Source organism: Eutrigla gurnardus (genome assembly GCF_963514095.1).
Source record: "Eutrigla gurnardus genome assembly, chromosome: 9".
NCBI lineage: Eukaryota > Metazoa > Chordata > Actinopteri > Perciformes > Triglidae > Eutrigla > Eutrigla gurnardus.
Genome location: NC_139923.1, coordinates 13,132,836 through 13,152,014, shown reverse-complemented (window position 1 = coordinate 13,152,014; position 19,179 = coordinate 13,132,836). Strand labels below are relative to the sequence as shown.

At 44.4% G+C, this 19,179-nt stretch overlaps 1 protein-coding gene across 2 annotated transcripts in view; it reads right to left on the bottom strand.

Moving 5' to 3' along the window:
• The window catches only part of LOC311018703 (PDZ domain-containing RING finger protein 4), a 108,274-nt gene that overhangs the window by 35,469 nt on the left and 53,626 nt on the right, over nucleotides 1-19,179 (bottom strand). The window contains exon 1 of one of the 2 annotated variants that reach the window (XM_084017744.1): nucleotides 10,588-11,016. The exons of the other annotated variant lie outside the window; for it this stretch is intronic. Coding sequence (XP_083873870.1) covers nucleotides 10,588-10,656 — 69 coding nt within the window. The 5' untranslated portion in view covers nucleotides 10,657-11,016. Of the gene's footprint in view, nucleotides 1-10,587; nucleotides 11,017-19,179 lie in introns of those variants that run through there. 2 annotated transcript variants of the gene reach the window in all.

Here is a 19,179-nt window from a genome sequence, read left to right as displayed (position 1 = left end):
CCCAGGCTCCCTCGGTTCCAAAGGCATGCTTGACGCCTCTGAGGAAAACACCGTTCCCAGATCAAATTCACTTTAACTGCTGTTACTATAAAAAGGATGGAAATATCAAGTCAATTTCAGAGCTTTTTTTACGCAACCATGCAAAAACAACATAAGTCGTGTGACTCACAGACCTTGTTTACGCTTAAATAAAGCATAATTTGTCGATGAGCATGCTCGGATGAAGTCTTTTGGCACTGATCACTCGCTGTCAGGGTTTTTTTTTTATTTTTTTTTTGGAAGCTCTCAGCGTGTCTGTGTGATGACAGCAGCCACTCCTTCACATTTGACAAGCGACGGAGAGAAACCGACATGGAACGATGACACGCAGAGTTGGTGATGTGCCAGTGACACTAATGGACTACTACTCAGTGCTCCCCTGACATTATCCAGTCTCCGTCGCCTTCTCCCTTGATCTGTGTCTCCCTCGCTCACACAATTCACCCCGGAGCACAGCCGGATCAAGGAAGAGGAAGTCTGCTGTCTACTAAGATACACTTATAAACCGTTTGTCCACATTTGGTTTGATTCTTTTTGCAAAGTGACAGCCACCGTTTTGAGTATGTTATCTATGTCAAAATGTCTCAAGTTCATGTACATTTCTCCACTGCTGTTCCTCTGCAGCCCCATCCTGTAGTAACCTGGTCCCAAGCCACATAGGACAGTAATCGACACGTCCAGCAGATGTTATGCTGAACTGTTTATCAATGTCAACAGACACGCATGTTGTGAATAGACACATCGGTGATCAAACTTATTTGCTCGGACCAGAATGTGAATATCTCTCTTTTTTTCAGGCATCTTAGTCGGCCAGATTACGAACGATTCAAACTATGAATTGACAAAGATGTAAAAGAGGGTAAGGAAACCAAGGCACAACATTTGATACTGGTGTGATGAGAGAACAGGTGTTGTATATAAATCATTCTAGTAGGTAAAAAAATGTCTGTGTGCAGATAGTTGCAGTGCAGCTTAACAACAGAGTCAAAATTGTACATTTGGATCACAACAATCCATTTTAAACACTTTTCTAGCTTACTAGCTACTCATGGCGCTTCACACTACATTCACACACATTCATCCACACACATTCTTACACTGATGGCAACCACCGATCTTCATTGGAGGACGACTCGCTTAACGATGAAATGACAACGCCTTATAAGTCGAGAGCATCTCATCTTTAAGCCTCTCCAGCTCAATCTCTGAATGCAGCTTGATGTTGCTACAGAACAGGGAGCTGAATAACGCAGGCGGCCCCCTCCTCGGCGTGCCAGTCTGCCTGCTCGTGTTGAGGCTGTGAGGAAGGAGGTCCGACTGTGAGAGGATCTGGGTTGTGTGGGAGGTGCTGGGTTGACTGCAGTGCTGCGGGGGAGAAGGCATGCTCGCCATCCCAACCTCACAAAGAATGCATCTTCTCTCTGCTGTGAACTTCTGCTAACTGCTGTTTCACAACATCGTGTTGTAAAAATAGCTTCTTTCTCTCACGTGTTCATGCTTACCACATGAAGAATGAAGCGTGCCTCGGTTTTAAAACAGCTCTTTCCCTTTGCTTTTCTCCCGCAACAAACATGATTAATTGTGCCGCAGATTAGCATTTAACAAACTGCTTATCAAATTATTCTTGCAAATCGATTAACCCACAGACCTGCTGGCTTCAAATTCTAATCCAACTGGACTTTTTAATAGATTTTGCAATCCAATTAAATTACATTTAACCTGAGCTGTCAATTGGAACTCACCCTACATTGATGCGGCATTGATTACATATGAGAAAGGCTGGAGGTTTTTTTTTTTTTTTTTTAAAGGCTATTGTGACGCTCTCATTGCAAATGCAGCTCATTAAAAGCGATGCCTTCGGAGCTGTGTCGGTGTGACAGCAGCAACAATGAAGCCACGGCTCCGCTCGCCACTAGACTTAAACACTCTCAACATTCACCCTCAAGCTTTATTTTCACCGCTGCAGGCTTCTTGTCCTGCTTTTGTACTCCGGCTAATAATACCTGATATGGCTCCTTAGGAACGATAGCTACTGCCGCTGCAGCGGCCGCATTCATGGAGCTTCTTATCGCTTTCCCTCCCGGGGCCCGGCCATGCGAGCTGGGGAGCACGGAGGTGTGAGTGTGTGTCACCCTTCCCCATCAAACGGCTGTCAGGCTGGGCTTATCATGGGAGCCACAGGGGGTGCCCGCTGACCTGTGGAGTGACACCCAGCTCGGCTGCCTCGCACGGGGGGGCTTTGTGTCGGCCTGACACCCCCAGCGCCGCCCCTCCTCCACCCCCACCGCGCACACACACAGACTGAACTCCTGACCTACTCCGTCATTCTCGCCAACACACACACCTGTCACGGAAAATCCACACCTTCTGAGTCACCACGTTGTTACGGCATAAAAGTAAGAGCAGTGTTAAACAAAAAAAAGAGAGGTAGAGTAAAAGACGGAGAATGAGTGAAAAAAGGGCCATCGCCCCGAGAATTCAAGGCTTTGTCACTTCTTTTTTTATCGACTGAAGATCACACATGCAGCCCCTGCCCTGACACCATCTCATTTCTCCAAATGTCAGCAGTGATGTTGGAGCTGATATCTTGTGACTGACTGAGGGGGGGATACTGGACGCTGAGCTCATTGTATTGTACAGATAAGAGGAAGCCTGTGTATTCTGTCAGGTCCTCTCTTATTTCACCAGCACCCAAAAGAGAACCTTGGTTTTGTCGCCACACAGAAGGAGCTCTGAGAACATGCAGATTGAACTAACTTAAGGATTCACACATTTAATCTGATGTAAAGGTAGAGTGATGTTGGAGTTTGTTGCACTGAATATTAATTAAATTGTTGTACATGCTATACAAATGTATGCCTCCAACGACAAGTCATGATGCAGTTAACAATCATGTCGATATAAAATGTCATCACTTCACAGTGAACATTTGATGCCCGAATTCTGATCAGTTCATCCTTGAGACAACGTAGACGTCAAATTGAAAGGAATTCCCTCAGGGCATTCCTGATCTATTGTGTTGACGATAACGATATCGACGGATGTAGTAACTGATGGATGGACAGACAACCTGAAAACATAATGTCTCTGTCCACGGCCGTCGCCGCTGTGGAGGCTTAAAAATGTCTTTAGTTACCATCTATTAAGAGTGAACACCTAAAGAATGTGCTTCAGGACTGTGTCGGTGCAGTTTTATCAGAAGTGACTGACAGAAGCTTCTCCCCGGTGGGAGCTGAAAGCCAAAAGGGCAGCTTGTATCTTATATGAGCCTGTCAGAGGCAAACGCTGAGAGACAAAGGGAAAATAAATGCCAAGAAAAGTTGCTGCAGAGAAGCGGAAAACGCTGCGACACTGACAACAAAAACAAAAATATGACTAAGATGACATCACCTTTTTCCAGTAAGACCGTGATGACAAAACCAGTGACAAGTGCATAGACGGAGTCATTTCTCATGCGAAATAACCAAAACTTTGGTAAAAAATTGTGTTTGTGTAGAAGAAGTGTTCAAAATTTACCCAACGTTTCACAGTCGTTACGGTTGTAAGAGGGCTCCAGCTAAAATGTTCTTCCCAGCATAGGATCCCCACTAATTGGGGAGGAGATGGGGAAGATGTGTCCTTGTGAATTGCAATAAATTAATGAGAGCCCGTCTGTCTGCTTAAACTCAGATAATCAGCTAAGAGGCTCCCTGGATGCAGATGCATAACCCTCTGTGTGCATCCTATGGCTCTTTGTTTTCACCAATGTTTGTAGTGGAAAAGCACAAGCTGCCGGGTCTGTTCTCACTCCTCACACACACACGCACACACACACACACACACACACGCACACACACACACACACTGGTTGAGAGCAGTCCCCCAACTAAGCCACCACATACACACAGCGCAGACACAAACCAATTTAGACAGGGACAAATAATTCTGAGTGTGCCACACACATATTTATGGACAACCACGTGCTCATATTTCCAATAAACAACCACGCTTGCACATAACAGAGATGTGTGTGGGCAAAGGGAATAAAATCGCTGCTTTGAAATGCATTGTGTCATGTGAGGAGTTATACGGAGGGCAACGAGTCATGGCTAATAATAATGGGGGCAGAAAATATGGCTTCTTTGTTTACTGGCAGAGGTATGGCAACAAACAAAAAGGAGTGGACAGAAAATAACCACAAGCCACAGTAACTCACCGTTTCCCAGCTCTTTACACGCACACGCACACGCACATGCACACGCACACGCACACACACACACACACACACACACACACACACACACACACACACACACACACACACACACCTGAGTCATCTTATTCCAGGTACAATTCATTAAGCAGACTCTGTAGTTCACTGGGGGTTTGGCATCGAGATACTCAGGCGTGTAGTTCGTTTTCGCCGTCGCTCCTCCAGTCTGATTGAAGTTGGCGGCCTTTGATCTTGATTAGCATGTGAAAGTAAAACATGCACTAAGACAAGGCTCGCTGTTACTCACGGATGACGCCACGCTGATGTCATCCACATCCGCTAATGTGAGATTTACCCAAAGCGTGACAGTTTTATCCGAATTAATGAATGAGGTGATGGAAATTATAAAAAAAAAAGTAGCTATAATGACCTCCAAGACTTTGTTTCCTTTTCTATAATTGGTTTCTTGTTGTTTCTGTGCAATGTGTATTAGACGATAACCTCCCGTAACAGCCCTTGTCTGAACACCTTAGGACAGCAAACAACCAAAACAAGCACTTCTACATCCGACTGAGACGTAGAGGAATTTGTTCCGCGATGAAAAGCTTTAGCTCCAGAAGGGAAATGATGTGTCATGGTTTGTTTGTGCAGCTCTTCCTTGGCGGCAGCTGCGAGCGAGATCAAATAATAGCGGCACGGACGGAAGCACGGGAGATAAAAACTCATTTGGAAGAGCTGATGTTCATTTTTGGGTTGGAGAGGCAGAAGGAGATAGAGGGGGTCCGGATGCTTGATATGAGGCTGAAGAAGGTCAGCTATTGAGATAAGAAACGGATGAAAAGGAAAAGGTCAATTCATCAGCTCCCTCTTAAATCCCCCCGTGCCCCCCCCACGATGAGATTTAGTGGACTGACCGATAAAACTCATTGACTTCATGTCTTGTGGCAAATGTGGCGTCGTCTGTACCCAATAACTACGGCGCACATATCCAAACATGAGATCAGAATTTTTACTCTCTCTTATCTCAAAAACCAAGCTATTTTCCAACCATTACAGGAGCACTCAGGCGATTAATTATTATTAAGACTGTGAAATCTCCAGTAACACGGTTATTGTGAAGTTATGCAACACTCTCTCCTTCAACCTGAGAAGTATGGGGATAGCATTAGACGCTGAGAGGGGAGCTAAAGTGTGAGCACATAAATATTAATCCTTTATAAACAGCCTGAATGGGAAAAGATCATCTCAGCATATTTAGATCTCAATTTTGGAGGCTGGGAACCCCGAGACGGACGGTGGAGGAGCCTCGTCGACATCCAATCGTGTTGTAATCAAACAAGGTTGGCTGACAGATCAGGCTCATGGCTTGAGGCTGTAGGGTGAAGCAAAGAAAGGGCACTGGAGCTGATGATGGGGAACGGGGCTGACTCAGAAATATGGTTCTTTATATTAGCAAGGCATGAAAAGGACTGATGGGTGTGTGCATCTGTCTGCCCGTGTACCCAAAGAGGGCTTCAAAAACACCTTTGTATGTGCCGAAAACCCAGATTACATTTGGCGCTAATCTTCCCCGGGTGGACACGAGATCATTCAAGCAGCACATTTTGTGTCTCTCCTCCCCCTCTTTCTTCACTCCTATCAATTTTAATGGTTGAGAGACATCCTTCAAAAAAAACATAATGGGAAAAGAAGATGGATGAGAGCATTTGTGGCTAACTGTCTGGAGATAGCGCTGGAGAAGGGGGGGGGGGGGGTGACCACGTGTTTCTACAGCATTAATGTACTGTTCAAGCCGCCACCAGGTACATGTATGCTCATAGTGGTGAAGTGGGAGGACTGCTGGTTCCACAAGTATTTTCCTCCAATGTAAATTCCTATATCACAAGTCACAGTTCTGCAACTGACCTTTTGTTTCACTGTTAATATACCCGGTTATTAAGTCATTCGATTTATTGCTAGGTCTATAAAAAGGTCAGAAATAGTGAAAAATAGCCATCATCATTTCCTGAAGTCCCGATGACGCCTTCAATGTCTCAATTGACCAGAAACAGTCATAAGCTCCAAGGTATTCACTTTACTGTCAGCAAGAAATCCTCCCAGTTAAGAAACCTGGGACATTTGACAGTTTTGCCTGAGAAATGGCTTTGAATTTGATTGAAAATGATTATTAAATGATTATCAATTATCAACAACATTATCAACAAGTCTCTGATACAGTTTCCACAGAGAAGGTCATAGTCGTATCACAGTTGGAACAATTCTTGAATTTTTGGCTTTATGATTTGGTAGTCATAGTTGGCTTCTTCCTTGTATTTTTTATATACATTTACTTTATAAAACAGGATTCAAACATTGGCAGAACTCAAAAAGAGGGGGCATGTATATAGAAAAAAGGGATGAGGCCCATAACGCTTCCTTGAGGAACAACGGAATCAACATCAAACATCTGTGACACAAACAAAGAATTTTGACTGTTCAAACGAGTGCCCCTGTACTTAAACTAACAACTGTCTAAGCAGACAATTAGCTTCTACTTTTGGAGCCCTAGACACTCAAGATTACTACTCTCCTGCTTTACAACATTTAGACTAAATGCAAACTAATGGCCTTGCTCACACAGAGGACACAAATGTCACTCTGGAGCTGGCTTTCTGTGTATGTGATGATCCATGCAGCCCGGCTAAGCTCGCCAACTCTTTCCTCAGACCGCCTGCCTCTTGTGATAGCCGCTCAACCTTTTATTGAATGCATATCCATTACACACATGGCCGGTGGCGTCGCAGAAGCAGCAGCAAGTCAGCTGTGTCCTGCTCGGACCTGCTCCAGCCCACAGGTTTGACATGTGGTGCTACGCCACACAGAACAGCACATAGGCTGCAGGACCAAACTCCTGGGAATGGGCCTTCACCCCAGGAACAAATGAATTCCAGATCTGCTTCATTTCATGTCTGTCCGTCTGTCTGTCTGTCCATCTGCCCGTCTGTCCCGTTCACCTGATGACACTGCTCAACATGGCCGCTAAACTCTACGATTCCATTACAGCTCCATGTTAAAATGTAAAATTCATAAACACAGCTTTCTAGTTTTATAGTTAGAATATTCACTGTGTTTGTTTCCTGTGGGGAGAGAGAGAGAGGAAGTGTGTGTGTGTGTGTGTGTGTGTGTGTGTGTGTGTGTGTGTGTGTGTGTGTGTGTGTGTGTGTGTGTGTGTGTGTGTGTGTGTGTGTGTGCGCCTCATTCTCATTCATATGCATCAGCAAGTTATCAGAGACTGCTGTGCCTCATTGAGCTGGGAAGCTGCTTTCCATTTATTTCTCAAATGCAGCGGAGAGTGATTCTGCTCTCGTCCAATGCAACTTATAAAACTGGCTTTGCTGCTTTCAAAACTAAGTGACCAAAAGAAAAACCAGGCTTATTGGCAAATTACAAAACAGCATTAAATAGTAATAGTAGTGGGTCTGTACTCAATTCATTAGCCAGCAACATTAAGAGTGGCTGGCTAACTGTTGACACCTACAGTCTTTTTTAGGGGGTATTTAAAAAAAAAAAAAAATGCAGACCATTAATGCATAAACACACTTGCACACTGCATAAATCTCACCCGAGCCACATAACTCTGGGCTACGCTGCGTTGCTCCTCGCATCAACATCTGCCATCCTGCTAATTAGCCCCCCCAAAAAAGCCACACATCACTGGGTTTCAGCGGTGCACAGACAATGTGTGACACTCACGAGGGGAGCTCACGGACACAATGGGAATAACAAAGCTCTAACAGATCACAGAGCAAATCAACTATACAGTACGTTATACAGATGTGAGTGGCAGCATGGTGGAGAATGCAAGCTGGAAGAGTCTGGTTGAGTCCTGTTGAACCTCAGGTCAAAAGGTTCAACGAGGTGTCATTCCTACTTCTTCTTCCACACACATCACTGGAAGGTGAAGTGGAGTTGATAAAAATGTAATCAAAGAAGATCAGAGGAATCAAAAAAAAAAGGTGAATGAATGTAAAAAAGTGGGAGTGAGAAAAAGAGCATGGCGACTGTAAGATTCTAGTCCAGGCAAGAAAGCTGATACAATGAATAAAAAATGTCATCCCTGCGAGATGGCTTTGCAGACGAGCTGAGAAAGGTGAGCGCATTTCCATGCAGCCGTGAGAACAGAGAGAAAGAGGGGAGCCAGCAAGTCATAAATCTCCCACGGCTAGTGGGGTCAGACAGACGGGGAAAGTGTCAAAATTGTTCCTGAGTGTGAAAAGAAGGGGAGGAAGGTGGCTACCAACCACTGTGTACGACTCCTGCTCCTCGAATCAACCCGCTGCAAGGCCGGTCAGTCACGCTGTGACACCGGCAAAACCACTTCTACCTCATTTGCATACGCACGTTCACCGACTCTGCATAATCGTTGCAGTAGAGTGGCGGTGTGGAGTATGTGTCTAGGAGCAGACAGACGAGAGAAAAGGAGCAGGGAGGAGGAGGAGGAGTGAGAATTATAGTAAAAAAAAAAGAAGCCATGCAGCGAGGGAGAGCAAGCTGGACAGATGAGACCAGATGTAAGAAAGAGGATCAGGATGCCGGCGGTGTGAGTGCAGCTTCCAGCTGTCACAACACACTTCTCCGGACCACAAAGACACGGTGACACACTTCCATAGCTGCAAGGAGAGCTCTGCTACCCCGAGAGGCTCCCCTCCCTCCTCATTCCTGTCAGTTGTTTTGCTCTTTTTATGTATTTTCCGTGCTGTTGCTGAGAATGAACTGCTTGTTTTGTGGTCTCCACGGACTCGTGTGAGCGTGCGCACACGCAAGACTGAGAGGAGAGGTTGTCTGTGGTGTATGTCTTATTCTTTACTAAAATCAAATAGTCTACTTTATTCTCTTTCCCCCCTGCATTAATGAGCTTTCGCCTCTTTGCTCCTTTCCCTTTAATTTCTCTTTTACCTTCTCTCCTCCCGAGCACTTGATCTGAACAACTGTATCTTTAAAGGCTTACCCTCTATTCCCATCCCAGTCTTTATCTTCCATGCTCTATATCCTTCCCGCCTTCCCTCCCACAGCGGTGATCAGAAAGTAGGTGCTGATATTGCAGCTCCCAGCCTGAACCGGCTCAGTATATCAGTGGGTGGACAGACATGCAAGAGAGCCCCCCTGTCAACAGTGAGTGCGCCCCGGAGACCGGCCCACTTGGCCGATACCACGAGAAAAAAGGAGTCAATGCTATTTCTTAGCAACCAGTGCGGAGGGAGGCGCAAAAAGCCAAGATAAGCATCAAGACAGCACTATTTTTATGAGCCTCCAGAGGAAGAGGCGGGCACTCCGGTGGCTGCCGATCCATCCTTCATGGTCCCTGGACAATCCTGTCTGTCTGCCAGTATTTAACAGAGTATTAGAGAATGCGACCACCTTCACTGCTGATTGCAGCACGCCGTTCTCCGATCACTCACGCAAAGCTGCAAATCTGAGAGACGACGTCCGCCGCCAGAGTTTGGCAGAGTCTCAAGTTGCACACGAGGTGAAAGCTAAAGGCAGTGGTTCAGCCGAGCCAAAGCTGCCTCCCCCACGTCGTCTCATTCCGTCTTTTCACAAGGGTAAAGAGACACATTTCACATCTAATTAATGCACAGGATGGTTGTATAAAAAAAGCTAATGAGGCTGTGATCACGATGCCGTGCAGGCAGGGACTACTGGGTGGGGGGGGGGTGGACACTTCCTTCAATTCCAGGAGACACTAAGCTTTACAGTTATTACGCTGTCAAAGGAAGAGGGCTGATCCGGAGACTGGAGGTGGTTAAGTGAAGGCTTATTCGTCTGTTCTGCTTAGCCACAACATGAGATATTGCCCTCTGCCTACTTGTCTGCTAACGCGCTAAATGGCTGGAATTAATCGGATACAAAGCAAGAGCATAAATTTCTCAGGGAAAAACGCATAATTATTCTGCAGTTGCATCAAACAAAACCTGAATGATTCTGAAACTGAAAGAGTTGCATTATTAATCTGTGTTTGTGGGCTGAGCTCAAGACCAAAACTTTTACCAAAATGATGTTCAATGACACATTCTGAACATCATCATTCTGGCACAAATACATCAATGGAAATATTCTTTCATTAAAAAAAATCCCAGAGCACATTACCTACTCTCTTTGTAGTGAGTGTCCTTTACTCAAAACCCATCTGCTGGTGAGTAAGATGCTTCTCTCTCCATCTTCACTTTCATGTTGTGTATTAATGCCTCAAACACTCGCAACAAGGAACGTGTTTCCAGAAATGCCAGCAGCAGCCTAACACTCCTCTCACAGCACACACAAATGATCAAATACATCAACACACAATCGATGCCGGAGTCGGCCGTGCCTCCGCTCACCTGTGCAATCTCATACAGCAGCTTGTAGTGTTCCTCTCGCTTTTGTAAAGTGCACAGATTGCAGCCCATTATAGTTGTCGTGGAAACGCCAGGCGTCCAATTCTCCCCGAGTAGTGGTGGCACGGACACGGGGGGTCACCCTCCACACCGGAGCGCTGGTTCTCATCAGTCACTCCTTAAGCAAGCATCTTTTTTTTCTTTTCCTCAGGCATCCCATTCACACACTAACACACACACACACACACGCACGCACACACACTCATACACACACAGAAACAAGCCGGCAGCTCAGAAGGGAACAGAGAGCTCCAGCTGAGTCTAACAGATGAAGGTTCGGATGTGAACAGTGTGGCGGCAGCTTCAGCGGTGGTACAAGTAGCAGCATCGGCCGGCGTGTCTCCTCTCTCTCTCCCTCTATTTCACAGACTCACACACACGCTGGAGTTGTGACTCCTGCTCGCCGAGACACTCCCCCCTTTTCCTCCACGGTGCACATGACGACGGCGCTCGCAGCTCATGAATAATGAGGGAGAGCACTATGATATTCATGACGGAGGCGGGAGCAAGGGAGGGGAGCGAGTAGAGGGAGGAGTGTGTGAGAGCGGGAGCGTCGGTTCACCCAAACCGAGGCAGTTACACAATAAGCTCCTTTGTGTGAGGAGCTACACGGGGCTGACTGTGCCGAGACGACACACTGAGGAGGTTTTCTAAGGCTGATGGGTAACCGACCAGCATCTGAGGCTATTCAGAGTCCTTATCTGCTTCACGGGTGGAGGATGTGCTGACATTTAGTGTTTATTTCTGAAGCCAATGAGGAACCACGCTGCTCCGGGAAAGGGCGAATACCAGCACCACAAAATATACGATTGCTTTTGATAACCGATATTAAAAGTTCTGCCTTTCTGCTGCTTTGATAGCATGCTGCTAAAATAGAACACATTGCTTGTTGAATATAGAAAAATGAAAAGATATTATTTCTTTTATTCAGCATTGAACTGAACAAAATAGGCACCGACACAAAAGAAGTGCAGTTAACTGATACTCTCTCTCATCTAACTCACAAAAATCCCTGAGTGCAATATCACAGTCTTTTGTTGACACTACACTGACACGGCAACAAGGTTAAAATGCTTGAAGTATTTAATAAGCAAAAATTGCCTGACATTTGTTGGTTTCGAGCTTCTGAAATGTGAGGATATGCTGCTTTTTTCACTCATTTTGGATATTCTAGACTAAACAATCAGTCTATTGAGAAAGAAATAATAATTAATCAATAATGAAATTAAGCATAAGTTGTAGGCATATGAAGTTCACCTAATTTATTAATGAATATATAAAATAGCTGAAATGAGTAGTCGATGGTGGATTTGTAGAAAATAATCAACTATTTTGGTAATCTTCATTGTTTAGGTATTTTCTTTAACTAAGAACAGTTGTAGGCTCGGCCCATCTAAATGGAACGGGGCCATAATTAATGTAATTAATTACACATATGTTTACCCTTCATTGATATGTCAACATTGCTTCTGTCCAAAGGGCCTATTATGTGATAATAAACCTAATAACGTTTTTTTTTTGGACAAAACAAGCAATCCGATGACATCATAGGGTCCAACCATCTTAAAAGTTAAATACAAACTGACAGACTGTCATACTAGAAGAGGAAACACGATGTTTTGCATATTTATAAGTGAGTAGGCACTACAGGTGTTTCTGATAATGGGGGTCCTCACGGCAAATTGGCAATCAGCAAAAGCTTCAGAGACGATACATCAACCGCTGTCTTCCCTCAAACTGCGATAATTGTAAGACAATAGACCTTGGCCACTGCCTGGGCCAAGTAACGCCGTAGTAGTCCGCTAGCAGGAAGCTTCACTAACGAGCAATAATTGTTAACAAATTGGCCTCCAAGCTAACGGTGGCGCTCGCTGTGCAGAATACGGCTAAGACTAGATGAGCGCTCATCAGCTGGCCACTGGGCATCCAGCCCCAGGGGACTCCGTAATCCGATTTTCTGGGCTTTAATTTTGCTCCACTGCCCGGAGGCAAGCCAAACACACACGTTCATCATACGGCACCATAATGGTCAAAAAACGTCCGCCATCCTCCCCTCTTCGTCTCCGCCACCCAAACCATCCTACCATCCGCTCCTCAGCCTGAAGAAACCACAAGGAGTGGGTTTTTTCTGCAGTTGCCAGGCAATATCCAATCCATGAAGTGCTGTTCACTAAAGTGTCAATTTGACATCAAAGGGTCTTGTTGGGAGACTAGGGAGCGCGGAGAGAATATGCATTTGATGAACAGGGGTGCTATGTTTGCTCGCGGTACAATGCTCTGTGAAGAGAATGAGAGTCGAGGGCAGTATTTTGAAATTCTATATCCAGGATTGAAAGCTATGAAGTGCTCGCGAGCAAGAAGGACTGCCTGTCCGGTTGTCAGCACGGATGGAAAACGTAAAACCGCCGAGGGTCGAACACAATGTCCGCCCTGCATAGAAAGACAAATATGAGATCCAGAATGTGCTGACAGCAGTCCATATTAGTACACGTGAAGACGTGTGCTCGGGGTTCGGGTACTGATGACCATCACGCTGATGTTGCCCTCGCTGACCCCTTAAGGTTAAGATGCTCATCGGTCACCTAAATGGTCTTTCTCATCATCAGTGCAGCGAGACTGATACAGTAGCTTCAGCCCGCGGTCAAGCAGCTCCATCGCGGTGGGACATGCAGAGTGAAGGATGCTCTTTGAAGAGTGCATTAAGACTGATAAAAGCTCTCCCGAGGTGCTTTATGGCCGCCAGTTTTACATTGTGACAGGGTGAATTTACCTGAGACTGCATTTCCAATGTGACCTGAGGGCAAGATTGGCACATTATAGACACATTTAGTAAAAAACCATTTACTTTCTGACAAGGTGAGGCAGACCTGGATGTATAATTTGTCACTTTGCCTGTCCCTGGTAGACTTTTTTCATGATGAAGTTGTGATCAATGTAAGTAACTTTTTTTTTTTTATTGGTTGACATTTATATGGGGGAAAAAAGTAGCAGTTGTGTATAGATAAGACTGCATTTCATAAAATGACCAGTGATTCTCTCTCCTTCCTCGTGTCCTTTCTACTTCCCCCGCTGTCCTTTCCTACTGTCCAGCGGTCGTTTATCATCCAGTCTGCCCTTTGCCTGCTCGGGTAGAAATAGGCCCTCAATCGTGTTCATTCTCTCAGTTAATTGGCCTCACATCGCTGGGCATGGTGAACCGATTTGTCCTCACCGTGATGGGTGCATTTTGAGGTTTCTTCAAATGCATTTATGACAAACTGATATTTGAGCTCCCCTTACAGCTGGATGCATAACCTTCAGCCGTGTGTGTGTAATGCAGGTATACAGGGCCAAGTTGGACACCCTCATGCTACTCATCCCTCCCTAATGCTCACACAGAGAATTTTGCATATACAAAACACACACACGCTCATACTACAACAACACGACTGATCGGGACACTGCCTGTGTAGAATATGAAGTCACAATGAGCATCCTCAAACTGTATTTGAATGGATTTCTTGTCCAGGGATAAATACCGCCGTCCATCACTGCAGAGCACAATAGTCGGATCAATTCAATATTCCACTGCGTCTGGTTCGACCTCCTGTCATGCATCCCGTCTGAATGCCTTTCACAGTATAAAACCTGGAGCGTTTTCATCATTTCCGATCTGACAGCAACTTTGCAAGACGATTGTGGCTGCTAATCACTGCTATTGTCGTGGAAGCACTTGGCAGCAGCTTAGGAGGAAGAAGATCTCGTCATACGAGAAGCGGATATTGAGACGAGTGTTATTAAATCTAATAGTCACAAAGCTTAGGTCTGGGGACAGAAAAGTGGTGGATCAGTGGAAACCATGTCTTTATTCCAACACAAGCTTATGGTAACCCTGACAACAAACAAAAGAGCATCTAAACACGGCCAAAGATTTAATCAGAAGTGGTTATTGCTGTGATTACTCGTCTATAGCCATGTCTGGCAGGAATAGCGAGCGTTCCCCACAGTGTTTAATACATAAACAGGTTTATTAGGCCCGGCTCTGACACACCAGGTGGGCGGAAATCTCTTCGGTGTGAGCACTGAAGTTTGAAATCCTATTCGCGTGAAAGGAGAGCCGTGGGGATCTCAGAGCGGTTTGTGATATGACGCGTGGCTCGGATCTGATCGCCCACTGCCGCTGTACAGCAGACGCTCCTCCTGGGTATCATTGTGACCTGATTTGGGAGTAATTAAATGAGGCCCTTTTGTGAATGAATCATCATTGCAGCCCACTCCCTCCGATGACAGCTTTGATGGTAGTCGGTCCAGCATGCACGCACTAATTCACAGGTGGGTGCTTCAAAGCCGGCATGTTCCGACCAAAATATCTTCCTCGATGACAATAAATTATGCAAAAGGCTTGAAATCTTAATTCACGTGGGAAAATGATCATGGATAAAAATAGCACATTGTAGGCCCGCCCTGCATGATAACACATGCAATGTTGCACACGAAGCAATCAACATAATGGACATCTAATTCATAGCCTGAGAAGCAATTTAAACTGATGTCTCTGCCCACACAAACGCTGATTAATTAAGAACTACTGGCTGGCCCTGTGATTAGCACATTTAGCTAATAGCATAACTGTATTTCTGTATCTACAGCGTTAATTATCTGTGATCTCAGTGTATCAGACATATTTTCAGGAGCAAAGAACAAAAAACAATCCTGTAAAAAACAGTGACATTTAAAAGGTAAATTCTAACAAAGTGTAGGTACTTGACATTCTTATGAAATTCACACTAAGGAAATGTTGCACTAATGAGCCTCTTCACTGAGAGATCACGTTCCCTTCAAATCTCCCCAAACAAAGCAGCACGAGACACTCCAGGCTCCACGCAACGCAGACAACCTACCACGTGGGAGACCCCGTTCTTATAAAGATGAAACAAAGTGCACTTCAGACAAGAAACTCCAGTGATTCACTGTTTGACTGTGAAACTTCTGAGAAAGTGACATATGCCAAACGTTTGGTTGCGTCAGGAGAGATAAGCAAGAAGTTGAGGAAGAAACACGTTCTTTATTTTCATTGAACCGTTTTTAATTTACATATTCTTAATTGGAATTATATTTTCATCAATCATTTAAATATGCACCTTTCTCTGCAGCTACAGTGTTTCTTCCAGCATGACAGAAATGCCCATCATTGTGTGAACCAGGTGTGTTTTTGAGTGAGCAATAAACACTACAACACTACAACGTGTTAGAGTGATGACCTTTTCAGGGAGGAAGCAGTTTGACGCTTTCAGCTGCAGGAGAAGCGGGGGAACGCGTGGAGCGGTGAGTGAAAGACAAGACGTTCCTGCTACTTTCTCTGCTGGACACTTTTTTCCGCTTTCATATTCATTCAACCCGAGGCTGCAGAGTGTGTAGCCTGCACTAACTGCTGCCATGGAAAGCACAACCATGTGACACCGTGACCCCGAAAAACAGCCGCGCAGCAGGACACCCTCAGGACATCCTGTACCAGCACTGCACCAGCATCCCTGCGGCTCTGGGGGAAACACAGGTGAAAATGTTGGCTCCCTTTATATTTAGCCCTGATGGCTGTTAAAATCCCCCCCGCCACCTTGTGATGAATAGTAATCGTTTCAGATGCAAAGAGCGCTGGAGCGTAGCTATGAAGGATGCACTGTATATCTGTAGGTCTAACAGAGACACATTAGAGGTCCATAGGTCTGCCTGCTCTTGTTGCCTGAGGTGTTTAATGATATTTGTGGCCAGATATAGTCCCCTCTGTGTGCTGGGCTCCACCCTTTTTATTACATTATCTGACAAACAGTAACAAGACCACAGAGATCCCCCGCTGTATAAACCTCCACTGGGGGGATAACAAAAGAGAAGAGGTCTTAAACTACAATAAATACTAAGTACATACAGAGATATATATACAGATATAAGAGACGGATGTAAAGTTCCTGTAGCTTCAGACAGGAAATCCAGCAGTGTAGCAGTGGAGGAGGAGTTTTATATCTTCTTAAAATCCAATAAACTTAACATACAATAAAATACTGACATACCTGAATGTAATAACTGATGGAAGCCTGAAATGAAAACGTTCTTAATATTCCAAACAGACATTTAAGAGCAAGTTAAAGAGGGTTAATCAACGTGTGTATTGTCACAGCTGCTCAAGGTGGCAATTCTCACCTACAACAACAACAAGCAAACAAGTACAACAGGCATGTCATTGATTTTGCACTCTGCCCACTGCTGGCTGAGTAATCGTCGATACGCAGTCAATACACCTTTGATTGTGGATGAGAGTTTTGCGCCTGTGAAGAGAAAAGGCGGATCTATAGAGACAATCAGCTCAGAGGGCAAACGGGTTCGACTCCCTACTAGCCTGTTCAGCTCTATTATGCTGATTCTAGCATAAACAGAAAACATGCATTGTGTCCCGCGTGAAAGCTTTTTGAAGCAATGTCGCCAACAGGTCATCTCATCTCGGGGACACAATACCAGCGTCTCCATGTTCTTTCCCAATGTCATGTTGAGACAAGGTCACATAAAGCACATCCAGCAAAGGGTTAAGCAAACATGGTCAAGCATGCAAAACTTAACAAAACTCACATTAATGCATCTTTAATAAGTAGCTTAAATATATGTGTGTCATGGTTATACGGTCTACAGCTTGATTTAGAGTAAAAAAAAGAGAAATAAATACAAATATAAAACTGTTTTATAAGCTGCTGGCAGCAAGACTGAATCGTAAACAGAAAAAAAAAAAGAAAATTATGTAGACATGTCTGCTGAATTGCCATTTTATGAGCAATCTGTAGTTTAAAGTGATAACACAGTCTGCAGTGAGCGTTGGTCACATGACCTAGGTGTTATATAGGTGTTATGGTTTACTACGATCAACTGAAGTCATTTTCGCAGGAGGCAAAAATAATGAGATTTAGAAAAGTCGAAAAACAAATATATCTCAATCTCGTCAGACTTTAGCTGCAGCACAGTCATTTGTTTGCTCTACATCAGCGCAGCAGCAGCGGGCCGCCATCGCCACACACAAGGCGCACAAACACACCTCCATTTCCGATATGCCATTTATTTATTTTTTTTGGTGACTTCTATTCCTCGCCATGCCGGGTGGGAGAATGTCATCGGTGCGCCCGAGGATCAGCTTAAAACCTTCACCTAGACGCCTCGTCTCCAGAATTAGAATGCCGACAGATCTGGTGGTAATAACAGACCTGCAGATGGACCGCACGCTTTCTCTTCCACGCACAGATTAGTCTGGAATTATGATGATACCCAGGGGGCAGGAATCGTATATTCTGTTCTCCCGATAAGAAAACAAGAGCAGACGACAACCAAAAGGAAAAAGGGGAGGGAGAGGAAGATGTGTGATTTAACATGCTGTGCTGCATGCTGGTGTGTTGGCACTCCAATTTACGGTAGGGGACTGGATCAGATAGCGTCTGATGGGTAATGTTTCAATGTTGGTAATAACAAATTCAGCTTCCCGTTCCTCAGCACAATAGACCTGTATATAATAGAATGTTCTGTTTTTATCCATTTGGCACTTCATAAATGAATGTTTAATTACATGTGTTGCAAGCTCAAAACACACATAACACATCTGGATAAGTGTGAGTCTAACATCTGTTGATAAAACCATACACATATAAACTTAAACCAAACATCGTGGTCGATGTTCTTTACAACCTCATCCCCTTGTTGTTACTGTTGGAGTTCGCTTCGGGCTCAAAGATCCCATTTCTTTTTTCTATTCTGAGAAAAATACATAAATACAGCCAGACGGTGTCTCATGCTAATATGCATGATAGATTTTGACGAGTGATTAGATTTAATGGTTTTCTTCTTCGCCGCTTATTTTTATTTGTTTTTTTAAGTTGTATTTGTTAGGTTTTTATGATATCTTTTTCAATATTCTATATAAAAGTGTAATCTTGTTTGGATATGAGGGTGGGAAGGAGACACTTAGGGGTGTTGTGGTTGTCGTTATTAATAAAAGAAAATATGGAAGAACTCGGCTCATGTGGTTGCCTGGTGCTGGGTGATTTTGTGTTCCAAATAAAGACAACTTTAAATATTCATAGGTTGGGATTCCCCATAAAGAATTTGTCGATTGATAAACAGAATGTTAAATAGTCATTCATCAAGCAAAAACAGTCGGTTTCCAGCTTCTCAAGTGTGATTTCTGCATTTTGCAGTTTTACATCATTATATATGAAATATTTGTATGTTGCACAGATAAAACATGCAACATGAAGATGACCTCTGCCTTCGGGGGAATTTCGATGGGTATTTTTGAAGAACACACACAAACACGCACTTCCATTCTTTTGTGTCATTATGGTCTCTGTTTGAGCAATGGCAATTTAATCAAAAGTAAGTTTATATGTTCTTAAGGAGGGTGTCCAAATAAAGACAAGGCAAAAGAAAAGAAAAAAAAAAACAATTTCACAAACCATTGAATGTCTGATAGTTTCCCCGTCCGTCATCTCTGACAGAAAAAAAAGGACAGAAAATGGATGAAACATT